The sequence below is a fragment of the Castor canadensis genome, chromosome 15 (genome assembly GCF_047511655.1).
Source record: "Castor canadensis chromosome 15, mCasCan1.hap1v2, whole genome shotgun sequence".
Classification (NCBI taxonomy): domain Eukaryota; kingdom Metazoa; phylum Chordata; class Mammalia; order Rodentia; family Castoridae; genus Castor; species Castor canadensis.
This window is the reverse complement of record NC_133400.1, coordinates 16,651,624-16,677,159: the sequence shown is the minus strand read 5'-3', so window position 1 is coordinate 16,677,159 and position 25,536 is coordinate 16,651,624. Positions and strand designations below refer to the sequence as shown.

The 25,536-nt window shown below is 40.1% G+C and overlaps 2 protein-coding genes across 8 annotated transcripts in view; one reads left to right on the top strand and one right to left on the bottom strand.

Moving 5' to 3' along the window:
- Positions 1–8,316, top strand: part of Nfat5 (nuclear factor of activated T cells 5) — a 109,398-nt gene extending 101,082 nt beyond the window's left edge. For all 7 annotated transcript variants that reach the window (XM_074055749.1, XM_074055748.1, XM_074055750.1 and 4 more), the window contains one exon: positions 246–8,316. The gene's annotated coding sequence lies outside the window, so the exon portion shown is untranslated. The remainder of the gene's footprint in view (positions 1–245) is intronic.
- Positions 8,317–11,983: 3,667 nt separating this feature from the next.
- Nqo1 (NAD(P)H quinone dehydrogenase 1) lies at positions 11,984–25,492 on the bottom strand. The gene is made up of 6 exons (XM_020165507.2): positions 25,309–25,492; positions 18,584–18,748; positions 18,357–18,487; positions 16,384–16,497; positions 15,582–15,683; positions 11,984–13,890 (listed from the first exon to the last, which is right to left on the bottom strand). Exons 1-6 carry the CDS (start codon positions 25,313–25,315, stop codon positions 13,585–13,587), a joined length of 825 nt encoding a protein of 274 aa, XP_020021096.2. The 5' UTR covers positions 25,316–25,492; the 3' UTR covers positions 11,984–13,584.
- Between the last annotated feature and the right edge of the window lie 44 nt (positions 25,493–25,536).

The window sequence follows — 25,536 nt, the reverse complement described above, 5'->3', positions numbered from 1 at the left end:
AACTACTTTGCCTTGGAATGACAGAATGTCTGGTAAACGCAAATTGCATTTCCCTCATACTATATATTGGGTATGGTCATGTCTCATTTCTCTTTATTTCAAGAAATAGTCAGAAAAGTCTATGGAAGAATAAATATGCTAAAACTTCATTTATAATAGCACAGTATACTTTGGGATTATTCATGGTGATAGACATTTTATAAATGCTTTCCTTCCCTAATGAGTAATGTTATTTTTTTTTCTAGAAATTTCCTGAGGAAAATCATGATTCCGGAATGTCCTGAGATCTTGTGGTTCGATGAAGATTACCGAATTGTTACTTTTAATACAAAATATGATAAAGAAAATGGATAGCTTTTCCTCTGACTGTAAAAGAGTTCATCTATGCTGCCTGTTGCAGTGATTAGCCACCAATGTTAACATATTCATATTTTGTATTCCTAATAACAGTAATGACTGAGAGTCTATTTGAGTTTCCAGCTGACAGAATTAATTGTTATTTTCCTAGATACAATGTCTTTATAAGTGCAGGTTAAATTCAAAGCTGGAACACTTAGTTATTATTGCTATTAGAAAATAATATTTGTCATGTTTACTTTTGTTCTTCATTATTTTCTTTCCCATATTATTTTAGTCAAATAATGGCTTATGAAAAAGTAAAGTTCAGTAATAACCAAGGCTGTGATTTTTTTTTTTTCAATACAGAAGGCACAGCTGTTGGCCAAAGTGAAGGAATCTTTTTTTCAATTTTTTTTAAGAAACTGATGGGGTAACATTCTGACAAATAAGCTGTATTAAGAACTGTGCACAGATAAGAGGACTTTTAATTAAACACAAAGGCAGATGACATACAAAATTGGGGACAGCTGGAACGTTACTGATTTTTCAGAGAGTTCTTTGTTTTTTTTCTACTAAGGGGTATAGTCGTAAATGTGCATAGAAAAATCATTATTTTGCTCTATGAAAAAATGAAAAGGGTAATATATGGTAAAGTATATTCTAGTGTCTTCTATAGTAGTTTAAACTGACAGTAATTTGAGTCTATTTTCTTCTTAACTCAGTCTTAGGCTGGTATTCCCTTTTTATATGCATCTATGTTATTTTCCACATACTTTTTATCTTTATTTTAGACATTAGTTAATAGAATACTGGCTTTTTGACTCTGTAGAAACGTAAAGAAAAAGGCCACTTTTATCCAAGGTGACCTAGCAATCCTGCAGCACAAGACAAGGAGTATTCTTTTAGGAATTATTGGGAGCTGATTTCTGAGGGAAAAAAAAACCCTGCATTTTTTTTTCCCATGAACGGTGCTGTTCTGAAGTCTTCAAAATTTTCTCTGTAATAGAAAACAGTATAAATTTTCATTGTAAAAAAGGCAAACAAAAATTTCTTGAAATATCACTTCTTCCTGAGCTGCAGTGACTACAATTCACTTGTCACCTCAGTGCTTTTACAGTTTGAAGTGGTCACTTACCTAATGGTTCCCACAAGCCTTAGGCTTTACAGGGTCATATCATTGGCTTAAAATGAAGAATTAACTTATGTTACTTCTATAAAGAGCAAAATAACACTCCAGAACTTAGAGTTGTAGCATTAGTTATACAGTTTTGGGTGTTCTTGCCACCTATGGGATGCCTGCTTCTAACTACCACCTGTGTCTGGACACGTGCTTATGTCTCATTTTTCTTTGGCATGTGGAAAGCTGTTAATGCAGTGTAAGGCCAACTGTGTGTGGCTTCTGTGTGTTGATATAATGTTTTGGTATCCTTGTCCATTTCTTCTATTTTTAAGTGTATAAAAATAGCCTGCTAATGATTGTTGAAGGCTACTTTTCTTTTTTTCTCCTCCTACCCTATGCATTTAATGTTGGTTTTGTTTATACAGCCAGATTTTTTCCCCTTTTTTGTGATGGTCTTCCTTTGTTCTTCTAATTTTTTTTCTCTCTCTCTCTTTTTACTTTCCTATATCCTTCCCTCCACTCCCAACCCTTTCTTTCTCTCTCTGATTGAGAGGCATTGAATTACGTTTTCAGTAGTACAGGCTTCTTGCCGATATGAAGGGAACTTTTCAGAAAGAGACCTACTCTGGGTCATTTAATTTTTGAATACAGTTTTCAATCGTTCAAGTTTTGGATGGTTTATATCTAATGTGTGTTTCATTTTTTTGGAAAGCTATATTTTGTATTTAGGAAATGGTATACTATTTTGCTATTTGTACTGAGTGAGTACATTGGCATAAATATAGAAATTTATATATATACATATATATAAACTATTCTTTTTTTGCCACACATTTTTGTGGTAAATTTGTGAGTTTGTCTGATGTTCTACCACAACGTGGCGTCTGATAACAGTGAGGGGGGGTTTGTTATGTCTTTATTGAGTATTTAAGTACCTTTTGAAACAAATGACCTGTTCATCTGTAGCCATTCCATCAGGCAGTTCCTTGATGTTATTAGTGGGCTAAAAGGCAGCTTACTGTGTGTTTGCTGGTTCTTTCATTCAGCAAAATGTTGGTTAAAGAGTAAGGAATCCTATCAAGGCAGTTGTATCAAATGGTGTTTTACAAGAATGAGCCATTCAGTCTTTGCTCACTATATATTTAATATTTTATTGTTATTTTTATTATTAATTGGCTTTCTGTATTCTATGCCTTTTATTTATAAAGACACTAAAAAATTTGTAATTTTAATAACATTTTCTCCATCTTGTAATACCCAGAGCTACTTTATAAATTCTCTGAACCAAAAGTGTTTTTCTCAGTATATCTCTTCTCCCCGTCCCCTAATATAGTTCAGGTTATTAGAAGGATCAGCCACACAATCCAGTGCTTCACTTTTAAAATGTAAAACTAACTCTAAAAGGTTGCCTATAATGTCAGAGAAAGCAGGTATTTAAAAAGAATAAAAATTAAAAAACTATTATTTCTGATTTTTTTTTCTAAAATCACATAGGAGACCCAAGAAGTGTATTTGCTCATCAAGATCTAATTAGAATGTTTGTTGATACTGTACCTTGGATGAAGTGGTGGCAAAAAGACTGGCTTGTGTGGTGACTTCTGTCTGTTCTGTGGTTTATCAGGAGGTTTATCCTTATAAAATGCTGATTGGCAATGCCAAGTCACCGGGACCAATTTTCTGTTTTATAATATCTAAGTTTAGAACAGAACATACACCTGAACTGTAGTGGTTTGATTGCATAGAGGCAGAAAACCCAGTTTTTATTCTCATAAATCTTGTGGTTATTTATATAAGGGCTGTGCTATACTACCATATTCTGATTCAATAATGATAGGGGTTTTGTTAGGTTTGGGTTTTTTTTGGGTTTTTTTGTTTTTTTACATTGTTAAATGTTCTTAACCCCTAAGGTCAATGTTAAGTACAACATTCTGAATTTGATTACAAAGAGTATTTGTCTTCTAATTGAAGAGTTAGCTCAGTGGTTGACGCTTGTGCTAATAATGCAGTTTCCCAATTACTGTTACAAGTTACTGTTACATATGGGAAGGACTCAGTGAACCAGCAAAGGCCTTGGAAACAATTTATTGATTTATGGCAGAAGGACCTAAATAAACTGTGAACCACACTTTATTTCTTTATATTGTTACATTCAACTGTTCTTGCTTTCAGTGACTCACATAAATACTTGGAGCTTATCTCTCTCTCTCTCTTTCTCTCTCTCTCTGTGTGTGTGTGTGTGTGTGTGTGTGTGTGTGTGTGTGTGTGTGTGTGTGTGTTACTCCTTATCATCATTCCATTATAGATCCACACCAAGGAGGGAAGATAATTAGAAGTCATATTTTGCTTCTGAGCTTTATCATGTTACCTTTCTGATTAGAGTATCATGTTATTTAGCCAATGCAAATGTGTTTCACCAAGACTCCCTAGAATAGGTTTTTAAAAGGGCTTTGTTTATTATAGAAGCAGTATTAATGACAGGCCTACTTCTTTCCATCCTTTGATTCTTCCATTCTCTGTTGCTTTTGTTGTTGTTGTTATATGTTCTATAGTTTGGGATGTCATTATAGTCCATTTTTTTGCCCATCAGAACCTCAGATAATCTACTTTGGAAAAATAGTGTCAAAGGAAATAAGGAAAAAGTTATATCTATATTTTTCTAGAATGGGCATAATAATTCCTTTTGACCTTTTTTTATTGTTTTTTGTTTGGCTTTTGGATTTTTTTCTGTTTTGGGGGCAAAGGGGTTGTTTGTTATTTTATTTTACTTTTGAAATGGGGTCTCACTGTGTTGCTGAGGCTAGCCTTGAACTCCTGGAAATTAAGTAGTTCTCTGGCCTCAGCCTCCCAGATAGCTGGATCTATAGGCATGGACCACTGTACCTAGCCCTTTTGACTTTTTAAGCCATTATAAATGCTTGTTTTGGATAAGTTAAATCTGTCAGATATATCAACAAATAAGGACCACAATAAAATGACTTAAATTCAACATAGTTATAAATATTCACTATGAGTAATCTGAGAATTTTTCATTTTTCTGTACAAAGTTTGTTATCTTATTTCTTAATTGATTTTTTAATTATTTGAAAATTATATGAGATCTGTTAGCTTATATCTGCATGCCTTCAGTAATTTTGAGGGACTCAATGAACGAGAAAGACTGTAATTCAGCAGGTATATTAGAAAAATAACACATGGCTTGGAGTGTGGCTTAGTGGTTGAGCACTTGCCTACCATGTTCAGGGGACTGAATTTGATCCCCACAGCACCCCAACAAAGAACGAAAGAGAATTCAGAATATTTACCCTAATAAGTGGATTAGTAGAATCTTATATTTTAGAAAGTAATTTTCCTTTCTGCTTGATTTTTGTCATGAGAGCAAGTTGTGACGTAATGTAGTAGTAGTGCTCATAATGTAATAAATATCAGAATAATAGCTACAATATTATTCGTGAAATGTCCTAGTGCTCTAATTACTTTTTCAGGCTATTTTCATGCCATTCTAAGCCTCACTTATTAGTAAAATTCTCTTTTTATCCCACTTGCTCTTTCAGGAAATTTTTACATTACTATTTTATGCCTGTATTAAATATTTATAGAAAAGTGCCTTTTTTACTATGATAGTGCCCCTTAAAATTACAGTTTTCACTGTTGCCAAAAACATGTAAAAAACTGGTTTTACTAGGTCCCAACTTTCAGTATTTTCATTTAGCTATTCTTCATTTCCATAGAAAACAATTTTGTAAGTTCTTTTGACTGAAGAGTAACAAAAGAAGATGCATTGCAGGAATTGGTTCTTTGAGGAGAGTTAAGTAAAAGATTACAGAACTATACTGTTTGTCTTACATAAATCAGTTATTAAGTCTGACTTCATGTCATTTACCTGACTATTAATATTTTGCTGTCTGTGAAATTCCATGCACACAAATGTGCATTGTTAAATTGGGGGAACTATTTAAAACATCTTTGCTGGTCTTAATTAGATAATGAAAATAAATCACTAAGACATAGATTAAGTAATGCTTGGTAATGTCAACTTTTCTAGCTAAACAGGGCAAAGTAGTTCATTATAAGCATACTTCTTGCCCATCAGAACATCACTTAATTTGCCTAGAAAAACTAGTGTCAAAAGAAATGAGGATTAAGTTACTGAGTCTTCAGACCAAAAATAATTTCTTGCTACCAAATATAATTGAATTGAGTGTCCTTCTGGTTTTATTAATTCTGCTTCAATTCTAGCTCCTTAAAACAGTGGTGGTGCTTGAAGAAAACCACACATCCATAGCAGATCAAGGACCTTTGAGATAGAGCTGCTTTCCCATGCAAGTAGTTTTGTGACTGTTAGTGGCACTGAAGACTGCAAACCTTTATGCAATATTCTTAATGCCCTATTGACATTATGCACTTTAATCATTCCAAAGAAACCAAGAATGCTACATAGTGATGATTCCTTCTTAATGAACACATCTTAACTATTTACAAAAATGTATCCATTTTTGGTTTTGGTAGCTGACTTGGTATGTGTTATTGTTATGATATATTTATATCTGAGATAGTAAATAAGATGGCTTGGTATGAGGGTTAAGTGGCTGTTTTCTAAAGGATTAAGACCTTGAAATATTATTAAATACAAGGGGAAATTATTACACTTTAGCAAATTATTTTAAAAACATTAAAATGTTCAACTTGCTAATCTGTATGTTTGAGAATTAGTTAAAACTAACCCCATATCTGTGTATTTTGTGTCATGTTTTACACAGTTATATTAACATTATAGTATACAGTTTTCTACTAGTATATGTAAACCAGTGGTTCTCTGAGTATGGTCCTTATCCCACCAGCTAGCATCAGCATCACCTGGAAGCTAGTTTAGATATGCACATTCTTGGGCCTTGTCCCAGACATACTGAATCAGAAACTCTGGAATGGGTCTGAGCATTGTGTTTTAACAAACCCTCAAGATGATTCTGATGCACACTAAAGTTTAAGGACCACTGGTATAAACTATATCCAGTGAGAGCATGAAAGTTTCTTTTCCCACTTACAGAGATACTGTAATACATTATTCTTTGTGTAAATTCAGTTTAATCTGATTGTCTTTAATCATGTGTTGGCAATGATAATTTATTCTCAGTACTGCCTAAAAATACTTTATGTATGTATTCAATTAGTCTAGTTAATGATAATTCAGTTAACTTAGTTTGGCATTTTCTTGCCACTTACTAAAAAGTTTACATTAAATGGCTGATTTAAATATATAGGTGCAGTGTTCTGCATTTCTTTTTAATTGTTGTAACAGTAAGTCGCTAATTGATGGGTGCTAAAGTCTCCTGTTTATCTATCAAATGGGTACACTCTAGTCAATGTAATACAAGCTTTCTCTCCATTGCCTCTTACTTTACCAGCAGACCACAAATTTGCTCTGGCTAGACCAGCTCTCAGAACAAAATTATCATTCCTTATAATTATATTTATATCTGAGATAGTAAATAAGATGGCTGCCAGGCCAATATAGCACCTTATTTAATTTCTTCTTTTAAAAGATGAAATTGCTTTAAAAGTAGCTTGCTTGGTATAAGAATGTTGTAGTAGAGATATACTTCAGGTAAGAGCTATTTACTAAAATAAATATTAGACAATATAATGCACTATACAATTTGGGTATCTCTCTTCTCAGTTGCATGCATTATAACTATATGCTAGCCACAAGTAGATTTGTTCATTTTTATTTCCTAGTATAATTCAGCACCTCCATAGTCCATAATTTTCCACTACTTACAAATCACTAACTAGTTAACATGAACAAAAAATTTACTTGTCAGAATAAAAGTAAATATGTACTCACTTTCTAAAAAATCACCACTGCTGTCTTTCCTTAATACTAGCAGTGGAAGTGTAAGTGGCTTACTCTACAAACTATGGTGCTGGCAAATACATAGGCAAACTGTCGAGAGATGCTGTAGTTACATTCCTCTTTTCTTACTCCCTTTCCCCACTTTATTGCATAGTATTTTTCTGTGCCCAAAGCATTCTGCCACAATTCTAGTCAACCCCGGTTTTTAATACCTCCTCTTAAAATCCTATTTAACCATATCACTGCTACTTGCTCACATTATTTCACATATATATCACACGTAATGCTTCATATTGATTCATTCCCCCCACTCCAGAAGTCATTTGCGTGGTTTGTAGGGATTTATTGTCGTCATCATCATTTTATCTAATGAACCTCAGGACAACACACACACACACACACACACACACACACACGAGCTCAGATATTTGAGTGGGTTTGGAATTAGACTTTTGTGTCCAATAAAGAACTATTGCAGCGAAGTTAGACTGATTCCGATGAACTTAATGCTTATTTCTTCTCATCTAATGAATGTATCTGTTCACCTTGTTCTCTTCTAATGATAAGCTCCAAGTGATTACTACTTTTTTTGGCAACTTTAATGAGTTTCATTCGCTTCTCTAGAGTTTTAATGAGTATAGTACAGATATTTCATTAACCTGTTCTCAAGTGGTTTAGTTACCATTCTGCCATTTAAATTTTTTATTTAATTTGATTTGCTCGAGCACACTGATCAACCACTGAACTGCCTTCTTCCATTGTCCTGCAATGATATAAGAGTTACATTTTTGTGTATATGGCTTTCATAGTTGGGATTTCAGAGCACTGACACCAGATATTTTCAGTTTATTCTCTGGGGGAATATCATTTGCATCTATGTTTTTAGCTATCTGTGATAACTTGTTAAATATTAAAAAGATATTTTGCTTCTATTGGAACATTTGTATACTCGCAACTATATTTCTGTAAACAGCTGCAGTCAAAAATAAAACATTGAAAGTTTTCATTTTGTGTTGGCAGCAGTCTTTTTTCCTCAAAGCTTTTTTTGGTGTATGGTTGTTGGTTTTCAGCAACATAAGTGTGGGGCTGAAATTACAAAATCATTAGGGAAGAGATATAAAATATAGAAATTTCTCATGCAGAAAACAAGTGATGATATGTTTTGCCAAGCAGAGTAAAATGACAGCCTTTTCTTGTTTTATGTTTAGTTTGTTTTTTGTTTAGTAAAGCAATACTTACATATAGAGGTACTTTTGATGAAAACTAAGTCTTACCCCTTAGTTCCACACTCAGATTTTGGTAATTATTTCCACACATGTAAATTAGTGTTTACCAGAATGTGGTTGGTACAACCACTAGTGGTACTCAAAATGATTTCAAGCAATACATGGATAAACATTTTAAACATTTCTAAACATTTCAGTACGTGTTATAATGGGCTGGGAACATGACTTGGTGGTGGAGGACTTGCTTAGCATGCTCAAGGCCCAGTATTCTCTCCCCAGTGCAAATGAATGAATGAATGAATGAAAATTTGTGTCCACCAACCATACAGTGGGGGGAAAAGTGAGTAAAATTAAAAGAAAAACATTAAATAGTAATACAGATGGTACAAAAATATCATGAATGTAGTATATAAATAATCTTAAGAGATACTGTTTTAGATAGTATACTTATGCCTTCTTACCAAATTTAGACAGTATAAATATAAAATTATGTACTTTGGTCTCCCAGAAGCCCCATATGTAGGCAAAACATTGATCTGAGAATGGGACTACAATGGGATGTGCTGCCAGAAATACTGATGTAATGTCAGGTTGCATAATGTTAAGTACAGAGTCCAGAATAAGGAAGGTACTTGTCCAGTTTTACTTAAAGCTGGAAGAGCCTTACTCTAAACCAGGTGTGGTAATGCATATCTGTAATCCCAGGCTGATGCAGAAGGCTCATGAGTTTGAGACAAGTCTAGGCTACTTTGCAAAACTTGTCTTATAAAGGGAGCCCTATTATGTTAACTTGTAAGATTCTCAGCAGCCATATAAAACTAGAAGAGAACTGAAACGTCCCTGCCCAGGACAGAACAGGAACTCTGGAAATGAGCAAGTACAGTTTCTCAACAGCAAGAGGTACTAGGCAGGCACAAACGGCTTGCACCTGTAATCCTTGTTACTTGGGAGTCTGCGGTCAGGAGGATAGCAGTTCAACCCAGCCCAGGCAAGTAGTAGGCAAGACCCCATCTCCAAAACAACTAGAACAAAATGGACTGGAGGTGTGGCTCAAGCCTGCTAGAGCACCTGCCTTGCAAGCGCAAAGCCATGCGTTCAAACCCTAGTCCCACAAAAAAAAAAAAGGAAAAGAGGTACTGATTAATGATTGGTATTTTTGTGCTGTAGTTCATGATGCTAGCATCTCTTTTGCTACTGAGGCAATGAATACAGTCTATAATGACATGGACTTTTGAATTTGTTACTCCTGTGGAACACTGACTGCTACACGTTTCTGTGTAACCTCCGTGAATTCTTCAGTTTCCTTTTTTATAAAGTGGAAACAATAATAGAACCGTTCTTGTAGGGTTGTCACAGACTTAAGAGGATTACTACACGTAAGGTAACTTAGTTCCTGGCACAGAGTAAACACCACACAAGTGTTACCTTGTACTAGTATTATTAGTCCTGATACTACTCTCCTGTCTCTTGTGCACAAGATACCATTTCCTTCTGCTTTATTGAAGGATATATCTTTTTTCCCTTTAATTCTCCACTTAGTCATCCCATTGGTATGTATATTTTGCTGTAAGGTCTCATCTCTTAAAAGATAAATTACTTTCTTTGATCACATCTAAATTATTTCCACTTTCTTTCCTTCCATTCTCTCTTGAACCTATTCCAGTTATGCGTCTGTCACACCATTCTGCTGAAATTGCTGTTGTCAAAAATCACCAAGGAGGGCTGGATAGCTTAGTGGTAGAGTGATTGCCTACCATGCAGAAAGCCCTGGGTTCAATCCATAGCACTACAGATCACAAGTTTGAGGCCAGCTTGGACTACATAGCGAGTTCAAGGCCAACCTAGGATACATGGTGAGAAAAAAAATCACCAAGGAATGGCCAAGTCCACTCATCTTTCCTAAGGTCTCATCTTTCTTGGCTTGTTAGCAATACCTGACACACTTGTTCATTCCCTCCTTAGTGCACTTCCTTCACTTGACTTTCTAGGTACCTGTTGACTCTCCTGTTTTTTTTCTTCTGTGGTACTGGAGTTTGAACTCAGGGCTTCACACTTGGTAGGCAGGCACTTTACTACTTGAGCCATGCCACCAATGCTAGCCACTCTTTTTCACTCTCCCCTGACCTAACATTGTAGAGCCCTAGAAATCATCAGATCTCTATCATAACTCAATCCCTAGGTGATTTCACAATTTCATTATTTTAAATTTCCACTTCTGAGTTGAAGTTCTCCAAATGTGAATCTTTGGCCATAACTTGTCCCTGAACTCCAGGGTCTTGGTATCCTGCTGCTTACTTGTCAGTTTAACCCAGCCAACTTAATAGAAATCTCAATCATAATGTTAGGAGCCAAATTTGGATCACACTATCTATTCTTGCTCCAAATGCTCTTTCCAGGTTATTAACACAAATGGAATCTCTATTCTACTCATTGTCACAGCCAAAATACCTTTTGAGGTTTTTTTTTTTTAACTTGACCTAGACAATCCACCATCAAATCCTGTTACCCCAACCTTTGAACTATACCCAGAATCTATCTACTGCTCAACACATCTTAGCTATTCACCCTTTTCCAAAGCATTGGCAGACTGTCTCCCTGCTTCCATGCTTGACCCTTATGCCTGATCCCTCACTTACCAACCAGAATTACTCTTTTCAATATAAGTCTTAGCACATCTCTGCTCAAAACCCTCCAGGGGAACCAGGCATGGTGGCACACATCTATGCTCCCAGCACTTAGGAGTCTAAGGCAAGAGGAGGGTCACAAATTCAAGACCAACCTGGTTTCCATAGCCAGGTCCTGTCTCAAACAAAACAAAACAAGAACCCTCCAGGGGCTTCCTAGCCTTAATTCTTACAATGCTTGTAAGGCCCCAGTGCTCTGATCCCAGCTAGTATACCACCTGTCAATCCTACTTCTGGGATTGCACTGAACATACCTCCTGCCTGGAGTGCTCATTTCTCATTATCACTTTGTCAGATCTTTATTAACTGTGGTCTTGGGAGGTCCTTCTTGATCATCCGTTATAAAACAAAACTCCCTCTTCTTTCTAGGATTTTTAACCAACTGATTTGTTTGTTCACTTAACTACCATTCTTCACAAGAGTGAGTACACTGTTGAGTTCCTAGTGCTTAAGAGTGCAGGCCTATTGATTGAGTAAGTCAGAGTAAATATTTCCCCAAAGCATTCATTTACAGCATTTCTCTTTCTTGATTTATGCACCATTCTCTTTCCCGAAGCTCTTTTAAACTTCTTTGAAATACCCTGAGAGGATCTGATACATTCTTCCATGACCATTCAGTGTGAAACAGCCCTGCTGGGCAAGTTATGACCATAATTTGTTACTGAATCCTCCGATCCTGTCTTCCAGTAGATTCCACTCTTGCCTGAATGTGTCTATCATTCGCTTCACTGATACCAGTAAGGATGGATTTGTTTTGCAAAACTGAATTTTACTTCTTTAATTTAGAACTTTTAAAATTTACACAAAAGTTAAGATGAAGGCAACACAAAACGTTTTCAGACTGAAATATCTAGCCGTCTGCTATTAAGGATACTATTGAGGGGGAAAACATCCAGTACTAGTTGGCATCTGGTGTACAAAAAAGTCCCGCCCAACCTGTGCCATCATTCCTTGGCAGGTTTCCCGTTTTCAGGCCACTAGGCTTGGCATCCCTCCTGCTATTTTCTTGTAATACACAAGAGGGCAGTCTTTCATCATCTTCTTCTTGAATTATAGCAACAGCGGAAAAGAGATGCAGTTCAATAATTTACATTCAAGGGCTGGAAGTGTCCATCGAGCGCAAGACCCTGAGTTCAAACCCCAGTACTGCCAAAAATAATAATTAAACTGGAAATTAGGATATTACGCCAAAATTAGGCTGGGATGCAGCTCAGTGGTAGAGGGCTTAGGTACCATCCAAGAGGGCCTAGCATCTCAAGACCCTGAGTTTGAGCTCCAACACCAAAACACAAACAAACAAAAAACTATGCCAAAATTGTTCATTAAGCCAGGTGCCAGTGGCTCACACCTGTAGTCCTACCTACTTGAGGGGCTGAAATCAGAAGGAGCTCAGTTCCAGGAGAGCACAGGCAAATAGTTGGTGAGACCCCCTCCCCCCCATCTCCAAAATAACCAAAGCAAAATGGTCTGGAGGTGTGGCTCAAGCAGTAGAGGGCCTGCTTTGCAAGTAGGAAGCCCTGAGTTCAAACCCAGCCCCATCAAAAAAGTAAGTCATCAGTTTAGCAATGTTACAGAAACAACCTTCCAGAAGTTTGTATAGATCAGATATATTCTTTGTGGAAAGCTACTGTTTTTGTTTTTTTTTTTTTTTAGCTACCGTTTTGAAGTATTGAAGGTACGATTTCCTTTCTTGAACTCACTTGGTATAGCAGATACAGAGTGTAGGTGTGTTGAGTTTTTTCTGCAAACATTAAATTAGAAGACTGAGGTAAGAAGAGACTCTTATTATCTGTTCATTTCACAGTATATGTGTGTACAGCATGCAAAAAGAGTTGAAGAAAGAGAATACTCATGTGAGGGATATTAGTCAATTGTGTAGTAATTGAAGCCAATATATACCATAACCAAGAATTAGATTGCTAACTACTAAACAAGTTAAGTCCCTTAGGCTACATAAATTCAGTCATTATTTTCTCTAAACAATTCCCTTCTGTCATAAACCACAAAGAGGAAATTAAAATAAACTGTTGGGGAGCTAGATGCTGTCTAGCCAGAGTTAGCCCTAAAAAGAATTAAATTGTATAGCTGACCATAAAGAATATTGTTTTCTATCATTTTTCTCCACCTCTCCCTGCTTTCCATGCCAACTGGCCTCTGATGCCTAGCAATAACAATCCTAAGAATCACCTACACTTAGTAATAAAACTATATAAAATGTTATGAATATAGCCTGCTCCCCTTCCTATTCATTCCTTATGGACAAAAAGAGAAGCCCAAATTTTGAACACTAAAGGAAGTCATGGAAGTTGAAAAAAGATACTTAGATTTGACTACATGTTAGAAAAAAAATAAGTCATATGAGTCTTATTTTCTGGCTTTGATCTGGTTGTCAACTGGAATGGACTTGCCCAAGTGATGGCCTACAGAAAGCCCAATTTTCTTTTTTTCCTCCTCCTCCTGTATTTCTTTTTTCATTAAGAATCCTGCATGGAAGTCTAGGTTAAAGAGGCTGCTTGGAGCAAAATACAGTGGAGTCTCATCCCAGATATTCTCCAGGCGTCTCTTCCACCCTTCCAGAATCTGAATGCGGGCATCCACTGGGAGATGCCCAATGCCATAGGTCAGCTGAGGCTCTAAGACCTGGAAGCCACAGAAATGCAGAGTGCCACTCTGGGGAGACATAAAACACAAAGGTAAGTCACAGGACCAATCTTGTCCCTCATACTGCAAACACACACCAAAAGAGTTCTGAGCTTCCCAATGAGAGTCCAGGCAGGAGACCTGAGGTACCCTGGGGAATCCATTCACAGCTACATTCTCTTGCTTTTTGTCCTCCCTTCCTCACTGCTGTTTTAGCCTATCAGCTGTGCTCTTCTTTAAATGAATGAAACCTTGAAAGTGTGCCAACCTGGGTCCTTTGCCAAAAGAGCTGAATGAAGTTCTATTACGTTAGGGAGAGCGTCTTGGTAGCTGACTCTTGCCAAGGCAAGCAGCTGCGCATTTCTCTGCCTATCCACATAACAAGATCAGTCTTAACAAATGATTCTTCCAGTAGCCATTTCACTCGCCCTCCTCTCCAACCCCCTTCCTTACAGGAGATTATTTTAAAGCTGGGCACGATGGTACATGCATGTAATCCCAGCTGCTGGGGACGGTGGAGGTAGAAGGATTATGGTCCAAAGCCAGCTCCAGGCAAAAAATGTGAACCCCAAATGAGCTCCAGGCACTATTGGCTTCCAAGAAATGTTTCCTTTGTCCTTTAAAGACTTATCCCTAAATCAGGTTATACAAACCAAAGTGCTGTATCATTCAATACATAAGTCTAAATTTTCCTGAGCTGGTTCCTTCTTGTGTGAAACTTGAAAAGTGTTTATTTACTTATTTATTTATTTGGTGGTAGTGGGGTTTGAACTCAGGGCCTCACACGTGCTAGGCAGGTGCTCTACTACTTGGTCCACTCTGCTAGTCTTAAAACTTGAAAACTTCTTGAAACATGTTCAAGGCCAAGCCTTCACTTAGTGCGAATTGTCAAACATCTATTTCAAATTCCTGTCTGGCATGGGATCGGAGTAGGGTAGTGTGTTCCACACGTGTGGTTACTTCACAGTTCCTACCGCACAAAGTGAGGTCATAGGATTCCCCATAGACACTTGTTCCAGGGTCAAGGGAATTTTATCTGATAAAAACCAGAGCTTAAACAATGAACTTGCAATGAAAAAACAAAGCAAAATGAAACTACAACAGCAAAAAACCAAAAACAAAAACAAAAAACAACCCACACAAGACCCTTTCCAAAAAATAACTGAAGTGAAAAGGACTTGAATGGGTTGGAGGTGTGACTCAAGCAGTAGAGCACCTGCCTAGCAAGCACAAAGCCCTGAGTTCAAACCCTGGAAATAACAAGAAAAAAAAAAAAAAAGATTGAGAGTCCAGTGGCCCCCAAAAGCCCACCTCAGACATCAGTTTTTATTCATCTCTAAAAATGGCTATTTGAAATCATTTCTCAAATTGTCCTGGGCTCTCATGATCTGTGACACTATGGCAGCAGCTTGGAGGAGGCCAGAAAGATTGGAGAGCAATGTGAGTCATCTGGAGAGAACCAGGGCCCCAAGCTACAGAAATTGAGGGCCATGTGCACTAGTGCTTGGCTAGGAGAGAATGATGTTTGGCTAAGTGCACAGGGTGTGTGCGATAAACACATGAGCCTAGGAAATCAGGCAAGTTCCTGAAGGAAACTCCTGGTACCTCGGAGTCATTGCTGTGCTTTCATCTTCACACCTCCCATCTGTTTTCAGCTGCTGTCTGGAGGTTCTGCACTCCGTGAAAAGCTCAATTAATGAATTCCCCTGAGAATGAGGTACCTGAATTGGCCAGAGATTAATGTTCATGTCCCCATGGACACCCTGGACAGAGTACATGGAGCTGCTGCTGCCAGTGGTGATGGAAAGCACGGCCTTCTTGTTCTGTGAAAGAGAAAACAAGCCTCATTGCTTCACCCTCCCCTTGGTCACAGCAAGTTAATGAAACAGCCTCAGCGAAAGGTACACATAAGTCCACCCCATTGGTTGTTTCTGTTTTTTCATACTTGGGAGCCACATAGCATGACTCTGCAGAAGATCTAGCCTAGCTGGCTCACATACAGGCCAAGGAGCTACAGGTGGTCAGCAGGTGAAAATGATCCCAGGAACTAGAGTCCTGTGGCGGCCGCCAGCTTCCTCAGTACAGTTACTTATTTAACCTATCTCCCTATGGTGCTAGGCTTGGAGGAGGTAAAGACCTTTTACACAACAGGTTGCAAAACACTTCTTATGCAGCATTTGGGTCTCCAAAACACAAAGACTTTTTAAAATTTTTTATTACGGAAATTTTCAAACATTCATAAAGATGAGAAAACAGTTCAATGATGTATTTAGCATCCAGCTTCAACTTTCAATACTTTGCCATTCTAGTTTTATCTCATCCCTTCATCCCCACTTCCCTTTTTTCTGTAATATTTTAAAACAACTCCCAAACATTGTGTCATTTCGTCTATAAAAATATTGTCATGCATTCTTCCCAAAGGACCTGGAGCCTCGTCTTAGTGACTGGTTGTACTCAAAGCTCTGCCTCAGGACAGAATCTACCAGACTCCAGCTTTTAGGAAACTCAGACCTGCTCACCTACCCGGAAAGGGCCGTTGTCATACATGGTAGCGTAGGTGTAAGCAAACTCCGCCGTGAACACTCGTTCAAACCAGCCCTTCAGAATGGCAGGGACTCCGAACCATTGCAGTGGGAACTGCAGGATAAAAGCCATCCAAGAGTTTAGATCAGGGATCCCACCCCCAACCCCATTACCAGTGCTCAAGCTGCCCATGCTGTTACCACGGGGACACCTTTCGTCAGGCTTTGTCATTCCCCTTGAGGAGTCAGCACATTAAGAAAAAAGAAAAAAAAAGAAAAGTGAAAAAAGGACTGGATGTATGGCTCAACTGGTACAGTGCCTGCTTTGCAAACATGAAGACCTGAATTCAAACCTGTCTCTCATCAAAAAAAGTGAAAAAAGTTTGTTTTGAGAAAAGTGAAAATTAAAAAAAAAAAAAAGATTAATCTGCGCTGGGGGCATGGCTCAAGTAGTAGAGACATACCTAGCAAGTGCGAGATCCTGAGTTCAAATCCCAGTACTGCCAAAAAACCAAAAAGGTGGTACCCCACTCTTACAGTCCCAGCTACTCAAGGAGGCTGAGAAGAGAGGCTAATTTGAAATCAGGAGTTTGAGGCCAACTTGGGTAACATGGTGAGCCTCCATTGCAAAAAAAAAGAAAAGAAGAGCTGGGCAAGGTCAGGCATGCTTGCTTGAGATCAGCCTGGGCTACACATACATAGTGAGACCCTGTCTTAAAGATCAAAACAGGGAAGGCATGGCTCAAGTAGTAGAGTGCTTACCTAGCAAATGGCAAAGCCTTGAGTTCAAACCCCTGGAGGTTATGAACTGAAGCACTCTTCCTCAGGATCCTTTCTTTTCATATTGAAAAATGACCATGACTTTTCTAGAATAAGACTTTTCCTGTCATCTGTCATAATAAATATACAAATCTGCAGTGTTTACATTGTCCTTAGATGTGATGTTATTTGGCAATGCACAACGTGTACAGTTGTACTGATAGTGAAAAAACTTACAATCAGATAGAAGCTAAATGTAGAGACCACTAGGTCCATCCCAATTCTAAAATACAGTGATTCTGAGACAAGCTCTGAAAGCTACCCCTCTTGCTGCCTTGGCTGCACTATAGCAGGAAACATGGATCAAGAAGGCATTCTGTGTAGCTCAGTGGTAGAGTACTCACCTAGCATGCATGATGCCCTGGGTTTCATCCCAGCACCACACAAAAATAAATAAATAAGGCATCCTGTGGGGAAAGGGCTAACATTGCGGCATCAATGCATCAGTTCATAGCCATAGGCCTGGGGAGAGGAGAAAGGATTGGATACTTTGCAGTAGTTGCAAAAACTACAGCCTGTACCACTTCCTTGGGAAGTTTCCAGGGCCATACATACTCCACGTTCCACATCTAAAAGCTGGCGGGAATGGTAAGAGCAAAGTCATTGAGTACAGCCTAGCATTTAGACAAGATGACCCACAAGATGCACACACAGTCCCAGGATTTTCTGCTAAACGATGAGCCAGTTTTGGCTTTGGGAAGAAGAAAGACCATGGTGTGCTGCTGGAACACACCAGCAGGGCCAGCCCCCTCAGCAGGGAAACTACACCAGGAGAAAGTCAGGATTCTCATGGAAAGAGGGGGAGAAGTGCAAAACTTGAAAGAGTCCACCTGGAATCAATAAATGGAAGGTTAGACACATTGAGGGAAAAGCTGAAGGCTTAACTATCATCTTTGGAGTCACGGTCCTATAAACAAGTAGTAGTACGATCCCAGCACTTAGGAGGTGGAGGAAGGAGGATCACAAGTTTTGGGCCAGCCAGGGATACATAGTGGCCCTGTCTCAGAAAACAAACCAAACAAAATAAATGAGTACTACAGCCAGAATGCAGCTAGTGCATAGGTACCCATGCTAGGTTCCCACAGGCAACAGATCTAGGACAGGAAGAACTCAGGAGTCCTGGACAGTCTTTCTGATGTCCAGTCCCTACCATACCTGAAATATCACAAGGTCTGCAGCTTCCAGCTTCTTTTGTTCAGCCACAATATCAGGGCTCAGGCGGCCTTCCTTATAAGCTAGAGAAGTCTCAGCAGAATACTGAAATCTCTCAGGGTCCTTCAGCTGACCTGCCAGGAGGAAAGAGGCTGAAGCCAGAGGGGCCACAGAGCCCCCCACAAGGAGTTCCACAAAGAACTGATTAAAAGGGGAGGGGCAGCTCCTACCTGTGATGTCTTTTCTGGAAATAATAGCATTGAAGTTCATGGCGTAGAGGTCGGACTCGGCCACCTCCCATCCTTGCTTCTTTAGGACACTTACAGCAGCCTCCTTCATGGCGTAGTTGAAGGACGTCCTCTCTGGGTGTGCCAGCACAATCAGAGCTTTCTTGGCTGTTTCGAAGCACAAAAGATACTGAGAAAATCCACTGCGGGCTAATTGGAAATGCTTGGAACCACATGTGTTTCGGATTTGGGGCATATTGGTTGAAACTATATCAGTTAAGCATCCCTAATCCAAAAATAGGAAATTCGAAGTGCTCCAAAAAATCCAAAACTTTTTTTTTTGTGGAGTGGGGAGAGGCAGTACTTCGGCTTCAACCCAGGGCTCAGGCTTGTGAGGTTAGCACTCTACTCCTTGAGCCACACCTTTGCCCTGGTTATTCTGGAGGTAGGGTCTTGTTTTTTGCCCAGGTTTGCCTGGACAAACTTCAGGGAAACCTGGGAAAACTTCACATTGTAGCTAGGATGACAAACAGGTGCCATGGCACTCAGCTTTTTTCTGTTGAGATGGGGTCTTACGAAATTTTTTTTGCCCAAGCTGGCCTGGAACCATCATTCTCCCAATCTCAGCCTCCCACATAGCTAGGATGACAGGCATGTGCCACCACATTTGGTTGAGAAGGGGGTTTCAAGAACTTTTTGCCCCAACTGGCCTCCTGATTTCAGCCTCCCCAGTAGCTAGGATTATAGGTATGAGCCACCGGTGCCTGGCCAAAATTCAAAACTTTTTGAGCACTATGTTAACACTCAGAGAGACTCAGATTTTGTGGTGCACATCTGTAATCCCAGCAATTGGAAGGCTGAAGCAGGAGGAATTTGAGTTCAAGGCCAGTCTGGGCTACATAGTTACCGTGTCTCAAAATTAAGTTTCAGATTTGGAGCATTTTTTCCTTTGATTCTCTTTTGATTAGGGATGCTCCACCTGTACCAACCACCAAGGCTTCACCTACAGGGGAATTAGGGACTGTAAAGGAAGAAGTGACTTTTTAGTAATTAGGTTATTGAAATCCATCTGTCTTAAACCCACTTACTATTGCTATAACTGAATGCCATAGACTGGGTAATTATAAGAAAGAAAGGTTTATTCAGCCCAGTCCTAGAGGGCAGGAGGTTTACAGCTGCATCTGGTGAAGACCTTCTTGCTGATGGGATCCCAAATGAGTCCTGAAGCGGGGCAACATATGGCAGGAGGGGCGAATGCAAGACAGAGCCAAACTGGCTTTTACAACAGATTCACTCAAACAACCCACTAATCCATTAATTCCTTTGATGGTTTACAGCATCGATAAGGGCAGAGCTCTTGTGACCCAATCATTTCTTAAAGGTCCTACAGGGTCCCGCCTCTTAATACCTCACCCTGAGGACTGAATGTCAGTGTGAGCAAAGACATTCAAGTCATAGCACCATCCCTGCAGCCAAAACTAAAAGCAGCAGTGAATGCGACTGGGGCACAGCTTAGTTGTAGAGTGTGTGCTGTGTGTGCTTGAGGCCCTGGGCTCATTCCTGTTACGGGGAGTCAGAGGCTCGTGTACTGAACGTTTGGTCATGAGCTGGAGGTGCTACTTTGGGAGGTGGGGCCTAGCTGGAGGACATACATTTGAAGGTTATACCTGGTCTCTGTTTCTCTTCTCTCTGCTTCCTGTCCTCTGTGAAGTGAAATATCTACTCCACCAAACTCCCACAACCATGATGCTCTGCCTAAGTTCATGTGGCTGAGCAACCATGGGCTGAACCCGCTGAAATCGGGAGCAAAATATCTTCTCCCTTTAAGTTGTTCTCTCAGGTATTTTGACCACAGCTTCACAAAAGTAACAAATACCAACTTTGAAACAGACAGACAAACAGACACACACACACACACATACATACACACAGAGAGAGAGAGAGAGAGAGACAGAGAGACAGAGAGACAGAGAGACAGAGAATAAGAAGGTATTGTGATTCAATGAGAAATCAGTGGCTGATTTAAGAAATGTTGGCAGGGCTGGTGGAATGGCTCAGGTGGTAAGACCGCCTGCCCAGCCAAGTGTGAGACCATGAGTTCAAATCCTAGTACCACCAAAAAAAAAATAAGAGAGAGAGAGAAATGTTGGCATATTCAGTTGGCCACCTGCATGAAAATAAAAATGAGGTGACTAGAGCAGGATGGCTCATTACTGGGACTAACACACTTATGAAGGAGGCTTTCTGCCAGCTTGCCCTTCCATTTTCCACCATGTGAGGACTCCATGTTGCTTGCCTCTGGAATATGCACTCTGGCCAAATGGCACCTTGACCTTGTATTTCTCAAATTCCAGAACCGTGAGAAATAAATTTCTGTTCATTATTAATTAGCCAGCCTCAGGTATTCTGTTACAGCAATAGAAAATACTAAGGTACAGCCCTGTCTCACAAATTAGATACAATTAGCATCACCACACAATAGATGAGAAAACAGGCCCAGAAAAGTTCTGCAAGTTACTCAGGGGTCCACTGTGAGTGAAGCTGAAATATTTAAAGATAAAGATACAGATAAACCCGGGTACCAATGTGCAGGCACATAGGGGAGTGACAGAGAAAGGAAGGTTACGACAGTTGTGCTGATAATTTGTGCCACTACTTCATGCCCTAGTAAGCAGGAACAGGAGTGGCAGGGCGGAGAGAGGAGAGTTAAGCACATGCAACCTTGCAGGCTATTTGAATAAGCAGACATGATTAAGACAACTAGAAAGGCTCACTGAAGTTAAGCCTTCCAGCCTGTTCCTGCTTTGACTAGGAACTACACCTGACATGGGAAGTGCCTCCTGGGTTGAGAGCAGAAAGTCAGGGTCCTGTATGCCAAATGTGAGGATTTCCAAGCTTGGGCCTGGGGTTAAAGACTCTTTAATCTAAGACTCAAAGGAATGAATTAGACAATGGTTTCAGTGCTATGGAAGTGAGTTATCTGTTCTGGACAGGCAGCCTGGGGAAAAAAAATCAACAAATTCTTACTCCCTTTCTTTCCACTTCATGGCCTTAAAGTCCTGGGAGGAATGTGACCGTATGAAGTGCCCACATGCATTTTCTTTCTGACTTACATCATCACAGCTTACCAAACACCACTTTGTCATTTTTTATTCCATTTAGTTACTTCCTATTTTGATATTAAGCATTTCCTGATAGTAAAGTTGTGAAGGCACTTCACAGAAAATAATCAAGTTGGTGGCAGCATGGCTCAAGTGGTAGAGCACCTGTTAAGCAAGTACAAAGTCCTGAGTTCAAACCCCAGTCCCACCAAAAAAAAAAAAAGAAAAAAGAAAAGAATCAAGTCAGGTATCTATTTCTTGCTCTTTCTAAGAGATCACCTTAAAAAATTAAGATGAAAAAGGAAGGCTTGTAACTGTAATCCTAGCTACTTGGGAAGTTGAGATCAGGAGAATCAAAGTTCCAGGGCAACCTGGGCAACAATGGTTGTGAGACCTCATCTCACTGGAAAAAAGCTGGGCATGGTAGTTCATGCCTGTCATCCCAGCAATAGAGTGAAGCATAAAACAGAAGGATCATGGTTCAGGCTGGCCTGGGCAAAAATCAATACTCTATCTCCAAAATAAGCAGTTTAAAAGGGCTGGAGGTATGGCTCAAGCTGTAGAGTGCCTACCTAGCCAGTGTGAAGCCCCGAGTTAAAAAAAAAAAATTTAAAAAAGGAGCCAGACATGGAATACATGTAATCTCAGCACTCAGGAGGCAGAGGCAGGTGGATCATAAGTTTGAGGCCAGTCTGGGCTTCCCAGTGAGTTCGAGGCCATCCTAAGCTGCTTAGAAAGGGACATTCATTTGCAGTGAACAGAACAGTAGTGCTCATTTGCCATAGGTAAAGGGTGAATCAGAAGAAGATTTATTACCCCAAAACAATAATCCTGTGAGTAGTTTCTCTTTCCTTTTCCTTGAACAAAACAGTTTTTATTTTTGTTGTTGTTTTGTTTTCATTTTGAGGGTTCATTTCTCCTTCCTGCTACTTAACCAACTAGCAACATGACCTGGGACAAGTTAGACTTTCTTGGTATTTATTTACCCAACTACAAGGCACAATGGAGTGAGAGGAGAGTTAAAGGACAAAATTCCACAAAGGAAAACTGTCATCTTCAGGGCTGGGGGATTCAGAAGGGCCTTCCTTCCCTGGCAGCTCCCAGGTGAGCAGAATTCTTCAACACAAAAGGGGCTCCTCTCAGAGCCCCTAGCTTACCATCATTTCTGCTTGTCATAGGTCTGTCTCACTGAAGCAAACACAACAAACACAACTCAGCATGGTTGGTGTTTGGTCTTAGTTTTGGTTATTTGGTGCTGGGACTTGAACCCAGGACCTCATAAATGTGCTCTCCTACTGAGTCACACCTCCAGCCCCTAGCACATCTTCGTTTATGGCCCCTTCTCCGTGCACTGCTGCACTGCCAAATTGCCCTGTGAAATATGCATGTTCATCCTCACTTTTCCATGAACCTGAAAGCCCTTGTTCCTTCCCTACCACTTGTCTTTTATTTCCACACCAGCTAGCTTCTCTTTACCCCCGAAATACAAAGCAGTTGCTCAGCCTCTCTATAATTGTTTACTGGGCACCTCGTATGCACCAGGCACTATTCTGGGCATCGTTTAGGCTCCTCATCACTGTGGAGCCTAAATTCTGGTGGCTGAAATTATCTGGACTGTCCCCTGGGAAATGACCTCTATTCTCTTCTGTTCCTCCAACATTCCTCTGCCTTCAACCTCAAGCCAATCCGAAACCTAGACTTTTTACAAACCTTCTATATTAAACTGTATTCTCTAAGCTGTGTGGCTTGACAAACCACAAACACAGTAGAACTTAATGACAAGAAAAGTGTCAGAACAAGAAAGAGATTGTGGCATTGTTTTTGTTAGGGTGTTGTTAGCAGATTTATTTTCCACGATTTTTTTGGCAGAAAGTGTAAGTAAACTAAGGAAAACCAACCAGAAATATAATAAAGATGAGTCTCATATCAGTCTGGGGCATCCTGGGCTGCTTTCCATTCTCATTTGAATCCCAAAAGGAACGTGTGAATAAGTCAGGCACATTTGTAATTTGCAAACAAATGCCCTAGATGTTCCATTCAACCTCAAAACTTAGTCAGCTGCATACAGCTAAAACTAGTTACACAAGATCCAAGTCCTTCATCTTTCCTCATGGTGTCTGTTAACACGTAAATACATAATATTCTGTAGGATTGGAAAATCAGAAAGTAGTTCTTGTCCTAATTGGAGAAGGTGCTGGTGCATCAGGGCAGCTGAAGAGAGAAGTACAGTAAGTGGCACCTTATCCATGGTTTCACTATCCATGGTCTCAGTTACCTTTAGTCAACAGAGGTCAGAAAATACTAAATGGGAAATTCCAGGAATAATTAAATCATATTTTATATAACTTTAATTACAGTATAATTATTATATTAGTTATTAATCATACTGTGCCTAATTTATGAACTTTATCATAGATGTATAGGTATAGGACAAAACATAGTACATATAGGAGTTCCGTACTATCTGCAGCTTCAGAAATTCACTGGGGGCTTGAAATGCTTCCCCCCATGGACAAGGAGGGGGACTACTACATAGAGGGAAAAGGCAGTTACAGTGCATGCAGGAAGCCTCATCAGCTGTCAGAAACCCTTCCCTGCTATCTCTCCCAGCAATGCCAGGTGGATAGAGTTTAGCCAACAGCTCAGCCCTTTTCTTAGAAATTCTGACAACGGTAGACCCTCACCTGCAATAACAATCTTTTCCCTCCACGTGCTTTTAGCAAGATGAGATGTGTGTGTGTGTGTGTGTGTGTGTGTGTTCTGTGTGAAGGAAATCACACAAAGCTAGAGTCCTGCCCAGTTGAGGAAACGTCTACATTTTAGCGCTGTCCAGTCTGAGAGTGCTGCCCTGTGGGAAGAGCTTAGAGTCCCGGAGGTGTTGTAGCTGGCCAAGGATGTGCTAGAGGCCAATGAGGAATCAGACAGAACTGAGGCGACCCCTTAGGTCCCGGATTATGGCAGAGTGGGGAGGCTCTGTCACTAAAATGTGCAGAATACCATATTGGATTTGCTCAATCCAAGAGTCACAACTTCAGGCAGTCTGGACACTATCAAAGTAAAGGCAGCTGTCTCCTCAGCTCAAGGCCCCCAAATCTCCAGATCTTCCCACTTTTCCTCTAAAAGTTGGCCATTCACAGATTTTTCTTTTTTTGGGGGGTGGGACCGGGGTTTGAACTCAGGGCTTCGTGCTCTGCAGAGCAGGCGCTCTACCACTTGAGCCAAATCTCCAGTCCAACATTAACGTTTTTAAGTGAAATCGCCTAATTGCATTTCAGGTGTTAGCAACCTATTCCCAAATGTTTTAAGTATTACCAGGCCAAACGAGGTGTGGACAGTGGGCCAGACCTGGCCAGTTTCTGACCTCTGTTTTGGACGGGATTTTGGCTCTCCAGGACAATTGTCTATTTACCCTTAGACAATTCGTGGGGACGGGTAGAGGGAGAACGCACGACTCTGGCGTACGAACAGAAGCTCCCTTTCTTTTGGAGACAAGGGAAGGCTCACTCCAGGACCCTAACCTCTGCACTTTTTCGGTTTGAGTTAAGGAACAAGACTCAAGGCGGAGCTCCAGCGTCCTTTTGCTGACAAACTAGGGCTTGGCAGACAAGAGCATCTTGCAGCACTTACCAAGCATGGCTCCCGCGGCGCTAGGCAGAGGCGCGACCCCAGGTGCTGATTGGCTGGGCTGCTGACTGACTGGGCGCTGATTGGCTGGGACGACAGTCAAGGGACTGGCGGAATCTGCACGGATTTCAACCACTGAGGAGTCTCCGGGGCCGTGCGCCGAGCACCTGCTGCTTTATACCCTGCCCGCCCCACCCATTAGAACCGGCGAGGGCGGGGCCCGACGCCAGC

Bases quoted from the DNA above. Each gene is read 5' to 3' on its own strand.
- Nqo1 (XM_020165507.2), bottom strand. The intron at 16,498-18,356 runs GTATGGTAGGGA...TTTATCCTGCAG, and splicing joins CAGACCTTGTGATATTTCAG to TTCCCACTGCAATGGTTCGG. The intron at 15,684-16,383 runs GTAGGTGAGCAG...TCTCTTTCACAG, and splicing joins ATGACAACGGCCCTTTCCGG to AACAAGAAGGCCGTGCTTTC.